Raw genomic sequence first — 9,411 nt, forward strand, 5'->3', positions numbered from 1 at the left:
TAAAGAACAAACACACAGAGAAATCAGTAAGACGTCAAAACTGTCAGAACAGGAATCCAGAAAATTCACACATTGGTCTTATATAGTCACAATAACCATGTGTTGTTTTAAACAGCTCAGTTATGGAACATTTTGTATTACATGTGTTTTAAGTTTCTTTTACAAAATACTACTATATTTGGCTGCCCTTAATATTCCATGCTGCTTCTGACACACATATTAAACAAGAATCTTCCTCTTACATGTACTACAGCTAAAACTTCATGCACCACTTGAAACAGAAATGACTGCTTGGTCTCAAACTGGGAAAACTGAATAGACATTAAGTGATTTAAGTCCATTCAGACGCATGAATCAATCAAGAGCTTGGACTCATTCTGCTTCTTCCTGTACAAATTTAAGTCTTCTACAGATATGTAAGGGATCTTGTTTTGTAAGATCACCATCAGTAGAAACAACACAACTATCAGTGGGACCTTAAATTCTGCTATGACTTCTAAGACTCTGTTACTTTAATAGCACTCACCTGCAGACCAGTAATCTAGTGTAAGTAGCTGTGGTATAGTCACACTCAGTTGACTCCGCATTTTAATCACTAACTTTCCAAAAACACAATGCTGAAAGTACAAGAGACTTAATACCACGATCCAAAATAACATCATGCCACCTGTTATTAATTTATTTATTTCTGTAACCTCAAGAGTTGCAAAATTTGCTACCAGTTCCCTTTCAAAAAGCAATAGTTTGGTAAAAGAGACAGGAAGTGCATGTTGTCTACACAAGAAACATAAATGATCAAGTTACTGTACTGTACCTGATTTCCATGAAGATCTAAAACATCAAGATTTTTTAGGTTCTCCAGATTTGAGATCTTCTTTATTCTGAAAAATTTCAATTATGAAACAAAATATTTTTCATATTAGATAACAAGTATCTTTCATTTACCAGCTAATACAAGAACTTAGCCATCTGTGCCTGCCTATCATGAGTAACAGAAGAATAACAAGGTTCTGAACCATGTAAATAAATTTAAAAAAAAATTAATGAGCATGCCTCGGACTATCACCTTCCTTGCTGACTGTCAGTAATGCAATAGCAGCAGTATGTACGTGGCTCTTCTGGGAAGATGAAAAGGGAAGGAATACTTGCACCACTAGAAAACAAAGTCAACAACCAACCTATCCAGATACCCAATTAATAAAAAAAACATTATTACTGGCAAACAGCTAATTCCAAACCAGCTTAAATAAAGACTATAGTGAGACAGGCTTTTGAGAGTTTGTTAGAAGAATAAAAAATAAAAGATAATTAAAAAACCTGAAAGCCACTGGCCCTTCCTAGACAATATAGATCCCTCAATTTGGAAGTCTTTCTTGTCTGTACAACTTCACTGTCTTAAAACTTTTCTGTCCTGTCCTATCTTCTCAGATTCCAACCTTAGATTATTACACACTCAACAGCATCATCTACTGGCTGATGATATTAAACATCATGTGTATTATGCATTTGCTTTGAGAATAATCAAAGATCACATATAGATCAAGCTCAAGACAAGTTGCTAGCAACTGTGGCTGACTTGTAATCATTTATGACTACGTCTTGTCCTACCTACCTCCAAACCACACTTCTAGGCAAAGAAACTACACAGCACTCAACGTACTTACAGTTTGGAAAATAATTCCTTAAAGCACCTTAAAATTATCTACCCATGCCCCAATATTTTGCTTTAAACAAAATTAATTTCTACAGGCAAGATATTTTAGTATAAAAGCTATAAGCTCTAGTAACATACTGCACTATTGAAAGTTGTTAGTTTTGAATACAGGCTGAACTAGGAGATATAAGGATACTTCTTAGATACTCGGAAATATAAGAAAATAAGGAAATGAACTAAACCAGAGCACAACCCTAGATGTGTGAGCAATCCCACAGATACTTCTATTAATTTATTAAAGGCTAGAAATTTTGAAATATATTTTTAGAAAGTTAATACAACTAGCAAGTTGTATCTCCCAACAGAAAAGAATCTATAAATAAGCAATAAAATTCATGATTCATCTGATTTTTTTCTCAAATAAATACATGAGGCAGAAATACTTTTTAAAGCTTATAAAGAATCAGTGAATACTTTACACGATGTGAGAAGAGATTCCACCAGTCACACAAACCTAGGAACACATATTTAATAGCCAGTCAGAACAGAAGATTAGATGGAAGCACATAAAACACTTCAGAAGGGTTGCTAAAATTTACATAAAAAGGGAGTTTCTGAAGAACATCATGAGCAAAAACTGTGTGCTTCCTCAGTGGGATCCCTAACATTTAGCTAACGTTAGGGACTAGCTCACTGGTCTTGCAGCCAACATCATAATCTGAAAACTCTAACAGAAACAATGACAGATGACAGTTGTTACACCATAAAGAAGTGCTTTAAATTAGTTTTATTATTGTTACCTGTTCTTTCCCAACAAAAGGACTCTTAAGGATCTCAGAGTTGAAAGCCCACTTATTTCCTCTATCTGATTATCATATAAATCTAAGAAAACAAGATTCTGCAGATTAGAAATATTTTGGATCCGGGTTATGAAGTTGTGCTGGAAATTCAAAAGGCGAAGATGATCTTCCCCATCGATAACTGGGCAAACAGTCAGTTTTTGCCTGGAATGGAAAAGAAAGAAGACAAAAAGCACATAAGTAGCAAATTGGTAATCCACCTTCTACTCACCTACTCTGACTGAATCGAGGAAAGTGTATTATCTTGATTAAGGTAATATTAAGGTAATTTGGCTTGCTAATTAAACTCTGTAAATAAGGCAGTAACTCCTTACTATTAAAAAATTAGCACAAAAATACAGCAGAAGTGCTTCCAAAATCCTCTGAAAGCCTGTCCTCTTAGAGATTTGCTTGTTACATGGAAACTACATGGAAGTTTCATGTTGTGACCATGTTAAAATTTCAGCAGACACAGCCTGCCAATTTTTAAATTTTTTCATCAGATGCCACATAAGCAGCCTGTTTAGATCAAACTTCAAAAAGTGTTCTATGTCTACGCAATTTTCCTTTGGTTTACAGACCTTTACATTTGCAATATAAATACATTAAGTAGTAAGTGGTAAAGTAAAAGATACAGGAAATTATGCTGAAAACGGTTATTCTTATTTTCAGATTATTCCAGGAGTGTTACTGACATGACAAAACTTTCCAGACTACATGAACTTCACCCCCAACAAAAAAAAAGTTACAATTAAATGTCTTTCAGATAAAACTTTTTTGTGTGTGTCCCGGTTAAGAACAAACAATAACAAAAAGACCACACTACAATCAACACATCAGATTAGAACTAATGGAGACAGCCTTTTTCTATAGATTACTTGCATGACCTTGCATTTGACTCCTAAGCTAGGTCCTTAGTTTACAATGAAAAGCCCTAATTGCCTTATGTGCCCCCTGTACAGATACATTCATCACAAGTACACTCACATTCATAGAATTTTTCAGGGAGGGGTCCTTTCAACAACGCACATACACAAACCAACAACACAAAACCCACCACTCAGACCGCAGGCATTACCGGGATTCTCATCACTTTAGATCATCAGACACAAGAGTCACCAACTATGGCGTGTCTACTCCATAACCTTCTCACCTTTCCAGGGTAAGTCGATCAGAGTTCAGTATTTTTTCTTCAGCAGTACGTTGCAATACAGGAAGTGTTATTGATGAACTGTTCCCAAAATTTGTGTTATCTATCAGAAAATCGTACAGAGAATATATGAACTACTTTGTAAAATCGTTTCATTAACTACAGGTAATAAAGGCAGAATTTTCTTTCTTCTTAGATGTAAAGAGATACACAGTACATGAAAGGGCATTTTGCCTCCATTCAGTACTTCCATCGGTTTTTTTCCCTGTCATTTTTTATTACTACATTTCTCTACATCCTCTCTCCAAAGTACATCCATTTGTTTGGTTTCTGAGAGATTTTTAACAGCAATTTGTTGCAAACAGCTATTTTGTAGATGGTTTTGTTTTGATTAGAATTACTCAATGATGTCCTATAATTTTTTCACAGTTTCAGCATCTGAACTTAAAGAACATATAATCTAACGTAAGATTAATTTAAAGACACAGATCAAGTAGATGTTGATGGAACTAGAATCTAAAGCACCAAAACATTGAAACAGTCTCACTAAACCACAAACAAATGCAAAGTCTTTTAAAGGTAAATGCATGCAATACCTAGTAATCATTGGTATTACACTTAATTCCATTATCAAGAAAGAAACAGGCAGCCCTTTAAAACATATTTACAAAGCTATCCATCTTTATCCATTTTGTTAATATAAGGGGGAAGAGGGAGGACGACTAAGAACACCTGCAAAATAAATTAAGAAATGTGTTCTGCGAGCTTTGACTTATTTGGAAAATGACCCATTGAAAAATATTGGTCAAAAATAGATCATAGAATCATTTAGGTTGGAAAAGACCTTTAAGGTCATCGAGCCCAACCACAAAATCATCATGCATGCATACTACCACAAGAATATAGGTTCAACTTCCACCTGTTTGCCCCCTTTTTTTCCTTCTTTCAAATAAATCAATTATGTTAATGGAAAAAACATTAATTCTTCAATAAAAAAAGATTAATTGCTTTACTTGTTATTTCATTGCCTAAAATACACCATTAGAAGAGATACCTGTGAAAGTTAAACAATTTGTTGTTCAGTTTAGAATCTTTTAAGTGCTACTCTAACATTTTATCACTAGCTACTCCAACAAACCAGCATAACAACTAACATTCTCTATGTGTCCTTCAAAGTGAAAAAAACTGTGAAGAAAAATCAGTGAGACCAAAAATAACCTGTAACATTGCTGTAGAAATCTTAAATTGGTTGTATCGCAAGTTTTTAAGCTAATAAATCTAAGATCAGAGACTTAAAAATCGGTCTGAAACATGACACAATGGTAGTACAGTGACTTTCTTCTTCAGTGTCCTCCTCTTAGACATGTGTGAAAGATCCCTATTACTGCTCTTTTGTTAAAGAAAAGTATATAATAAGCCTATATTTAAAAGCTGATATTATATTTTGTAAAAGATTTCTTGTGGTTTCCCAACAATGTTCTATTAACCTCTCTTAATACCCGAAGGGTACAGCAGGCAACACTTGCCATTCTGTCATACATTCTGACAGCCAGAAGCAGCACATCTTACAGGTAATAACTTCTCCGTAAGACAGCCATATTAAAAAAAAAAAAATAGAGAGAAAAGGCTAACAAGAAAAGTTTCCACTGTTACCTGAAGCATGTGAACTAACACTGTGGCTGCTTTGTCGGGATCTGGATTTTACAGGCATGTGAACAGAAGACTCGCCAAATCCTGACAAGGAACCTGTATTGTGCTTCAATTCCAATCCAGAAAGTTCCGTCAGACTGGATGGTACTGGAAGATATATCTGCTTATTATGCACCAAAGGACTTAATACTCTTTGGTCTCCTGTGGTGGAAACAAAACTAAACTGCAGACTTAAATTTACTCCCTAATAAGTTGCATAATATCCCTAAAAATCAACCCATTCTGAACAGCTGTTGGTCTTTATTTTTTACCAGAATAAATAAAAAATTGCCATAACAAACTGATCTCCTATTCTAACCAATCACTATTTTGATATGACAGGCAAGCAGCAGTGGGGCAAGAAGTGCTTTTCAAAGCCAAAAACACACAAGCACAATAGGAAAAACAGTTTCTAACTCGGAACCCTGATATGAAGACAAATTTTGTCTAAATACACTGAAATGTTAAACATCCAATAAAATGTTATAGGAGAGAATTGTGTGGCTTCTGAAGGAATGTACAGTACAGCACAGCAGTTGGTTGATTGTGGCTTTGTAGGTAGAAGAAAGGATGCTCCTCCATGGACACAAGTGATCAAAAAAGCCATCTGCACTAGGCAGTAGAAGAATAGTGGTTTCAGGATGTGATGCAGCAGCAATTATACTGAATTCCTGTAGCCAATTAGGAAAAGCTGTCACTCTTACATATTCTAATCATAATACAGTCTTTCTTTACTGTTCAGTTAATAAAAACAGATACAAAAGACAAACAAACCCTACTGAATATCACCTTGCCTTCCTGAATAGTTTTTTTCCAGATCATGCTGCAGAAGTCTATTGTGGAAAGATGATTGTTCTTTATTTATCCTGAATTCAAACTGTAACACAATATTTAAGACAAATGTTAGCGTTTTCAAATGTAAGTAGCATCTTTACACAGACAAACACAACCTTAGTAACAACCACAGTTCTCAGAAAACTCTGCAAATGCTTTAAAAAAAATTCCTTCAATAAAAAGAATATTCATTCTACTAAGATACTACAACTGAAAAATTTCCCTGTTGGAAACCAAAATGAAAATATGGAAATTGCCAGCACATTCATCTGCAGTTGACTAAATAAAGAAAAAAACCCACCCTATAAGGAACACCACTATCACAGGAGGAAAAGTGGTACAGATGGAAGCGTTAAGAAATCGTATATATAAGTTTACGGCAGGCTATAGTACATCCCTGTGTTTTTACTTTATGTACCTTTAATAGGGTGAAAAAAATTACCAAAAGACTATCAGATGTTATATTAAAAGTCAACGTATTGCTACTGAAAAGGCAATTCCTATCTAAAAGCATACAAATTTGGCTGTACCATACAACTGCATTAATTACTATAGCTATTAAATAAAAGGTAATTACTGGTTTGCTTTTATCTGTTAGTGATGAGGTCTGGATAACCAGCTGAAGACCACAATTATTAACCTGCAAGTTGGAAGAAAAAGAAATGGAACGTTACTTTTTTCAAAAACACATATCAAAACAAAGAGTTGAATATAACTCTTTTTTTAAAAAAATAAAGATATCTTTAATAGCAAAACCTGCAAGAAAAACTATTTTGCCAAACTTTGACGAATAATACGTCACAGTGCTAAGAAAAACAAAATAATTTTAGTTTTAAAAAATCCGACTGTTTTTAGTTTTAAAAATACCCTGAAAATGTGACTATCATGGGAGTATTATCCTCATTATGAAAGAAAAAAGTTGAAAGGGGGAAAACAAATGTTAACTGTTCTATTGCTGAATGCTTATCCAGCTGAAAGTTAATTGTTGCAGAACGCTTATCTAGCCACTGTGTAAAATAAATAGCAAGGAGGCCTGGAATCCACCTGCGAGGGACAAATTCCTGATAAGGTTAGAAAATTGTCTCAAGAGCCAGCTAAAACGGACTTTGCAGTTTGGACAAGTGTCAAGAAATAACTGAGTCTGCGCAAAACCAAAAGGTTACTAGCGGTGACGAAGAGGAGCCAGTAGCCTTCATCTTTACGACATCCGACGACCACCACGAGGAGGCACTGCGCAAGCTCAGCTGGGAAAGATTTATGGAAATAACTTTTTTGGGGCTGATTTTAATACGAAGCGGGGAAAGGTCATGCGTATGTATAGGCGTATTGGGAAATTTATGTATATGTAATGTTTTATTGCATAAATCCAAGACAAACTATCACGCGGGTGCGCACGACTTTGGTGGGACTAACCCCCGTGCCGCCCAGCGCTGAATAAACATACTTACTTTACAGTCTTACAAATTGTGGAGTCCGCTTTCCGCACGTCAAAGTGCTTACGTTTAAATATGGGAAATTAGGGGTTTTTTTTTGAAAGGCAAGATGTGCCGGTCTTTTAATCGGATTTAGGTAACAAAACATAGCACCTACTTGCTCAATAAAACGCTTAACAGAAACATTTAACCCAAAGGCTTACACAGCCGCTTCTCCGTACGCAAGAGGCTCCGTACCAATAACGCGAAGGACGCTTCCTCACACCTGTCAGGCGCGGGGAACACTGCGCTCCCCTCTCCCGCCTCCGCCTCCCCGCGAAGTAAGGGACTGCCCTCGGGGACTCCGCCAACTGCGGAGCGCCTACCGCGCAAGGCCCCCAACCTCCTCCGCTCCCGCGGCCCCAGCACGGACAGTCACACAGCCTCACGGAGCCGCTGCGAGGCCGCGCCCTCAGACACGACGACGCCCGGACCCACCCTCCTGAGGGGTGGCGGGTGCTCAGCCAGTGCGCAGCGAAGGCGCGCCACCGCTCCCGTACCGACACCCGTACACCGATGGCTGAGGAGAAGGATACCCCCAGCTACCCCCACCGGTAACACCTACCGGGCCAGGCGCGGCCCGAGGGCCCCTGGCGGGCCGGCACTTGCTGGGCACCATGTAACGCTGCTTCCTCCGTGCCTCACAACACCTCGCACCTCCGTGCCAGCCGCCGCCCCAGTCGGAAATCCCTACGCTGTTACCGGGGCAACCGCCGCTTCCGGCCCGCTCCCGGCAAGCCCCGCTGGCGCCCCGCCCACCGGCTGAGGCAGCGCAGTTGAGGGAAGTCCTGAAGTGAGGGCGCGTGACGCGGCCATTCTGCTGCTCCCCAGTGCCCCTTCCGGGAGCCACGCTCAGCACCTGTTGCCTGGTGAGGCGGCTGCAGGTAGGGGGCCGGGGGATAGGCTTTGTGGAGGCGCGGGAGGGGGCCCCGCAAGTGCGCGGCTGTCCGCCTTCCCCCTCCCCCCCCAGTAGTAAAAAGACACTCATATGATTGTATTTTTCTGATTTCTAAATGCAGGTGAGTATGTATGAAAATCCGTGAAAAGATAAGAAGCTGGATGTAGCTTCCAGTTTCTTGTTCTGCTTTAAGAAGTTGCCTTGCAGGTGCGTACCTGTCACAAAATGTGAAAATGACTCGGAGAGCTGGGGTGCAGATGTGGTGCCCTGAGTGAGAGACCCACCTGCTGCCCAATCAGTACTTCAGTCTCATGTCAGCTCTGGCTGCAGGCAGGTCAGTACCTGCTAACCCCAAGCATCTCTTGGAGCCCAGAAGCACCACGGATGGGTAGTGGATGCTTTTAAACACATGCATCAAGAACTTAACTTGGTTCTTGAAAAAGCAACAGCATGGCCATATGTGTGTGGAAGGGCTGTGAGTCACCTCAAGCCCTCTTTCCCATCTATATCCTGTGTTTAGCTTTGTGTATTGTCATCTTAGTTACCATTTGCTGAAAGGGTGACAGAAAAATAATGTAATTATGGCTTACTTTATGAGAAATACAAAATATGGGGGTGGATTTTAATGGTATGTGGACAATATTGTACCAACAATGTGCTGTAAGAAATCTGTAGAAGTTTTGCACAGTTGAGGTTCATGGGATTAGGCCTCGCTGGGTATCAGAAACTCAGCTGAGATATGGATTCCCCTCCAAGGGACTTGTGTATGTTATTCATGTAGGTTTAAGTTCTCCCACGTTTGCAAATACTGCTTAATCTCTGCTAGTAGTTAAGCATTCTAGAATATTCTAGAAAGAAATATTAGCCTGGTAATT

General features: G+C 38.7%; 1 protein-coding gene across 7 annotated transcripts in view; it reads right to left on the reverse strand.

Moving 5' to 3' along the window:
- LRRC49 (leucine rich repeat containing 49) overlaps window positions 1–8,641 on the reverse strand; it is a 58,292-nt gene extending 49,651 nt beyond the window's left edge. For 3 of the 7 annotated variants that reach the window (XM_064456557.1, XM_064456555.1, XM_064456552.1), the window contains exons 1-7: window positions 8,204–8,641; window positions 6,744–6,806; window positions 6,122–6,209; window positions 5,297–5,494; window positions 3,647–3,746; window positions 2,455–2,658; window positions 815–881 (exon numbers count right to left, since the gene is read on the reverse strand). In XM_064456557.1, the coding sequence (XP_064312627.1) occupies window positions 815–881; window positions 2,455–2,658; window positions 3,647–3,746; window positions 5,297–5,494; window positions 6,122–6,209; window positions 6,744–6,806; window positions 8,204–8,626 (1,143 nt within the window). In that variant the 5' untranslated portion in view covers window positions 8,627–8,641. Of the gene's footprint in view, window positions 1–814; window positions 882–2,454; window positions 2,659–3,646; window positions 3,747–5,296; window positions 5,495–6,121; window positions 6,210–6,743; window positions 6,807–7,864; window positions 8,177–8,203 lie in introns of those variants that run through there. The other 4 variants (XM_064456553.1, XM_064456558.1, XM_064456554.1 and 1 more) reach the window with 4 other exon arrangements.
- Between the last annotated feature and the right edge of the window lie 770 nt (window positions 8,642–9,411).

Source organism: Phalacrocorax carbo, chromosome 7 (genome assembly GCF_963921805.1).
Source record: "Phalacrocorax carbo chromosome 7, bPhaCar2.1, whole genome shotgun sequence".
Classification (NCBI taxonomy): Eukaryota; Metazoa; Chordata; class Aves; order Suliformes; family Phalacrocoracidae; genus Phalacrocorax; species Phalacrocorax carbo.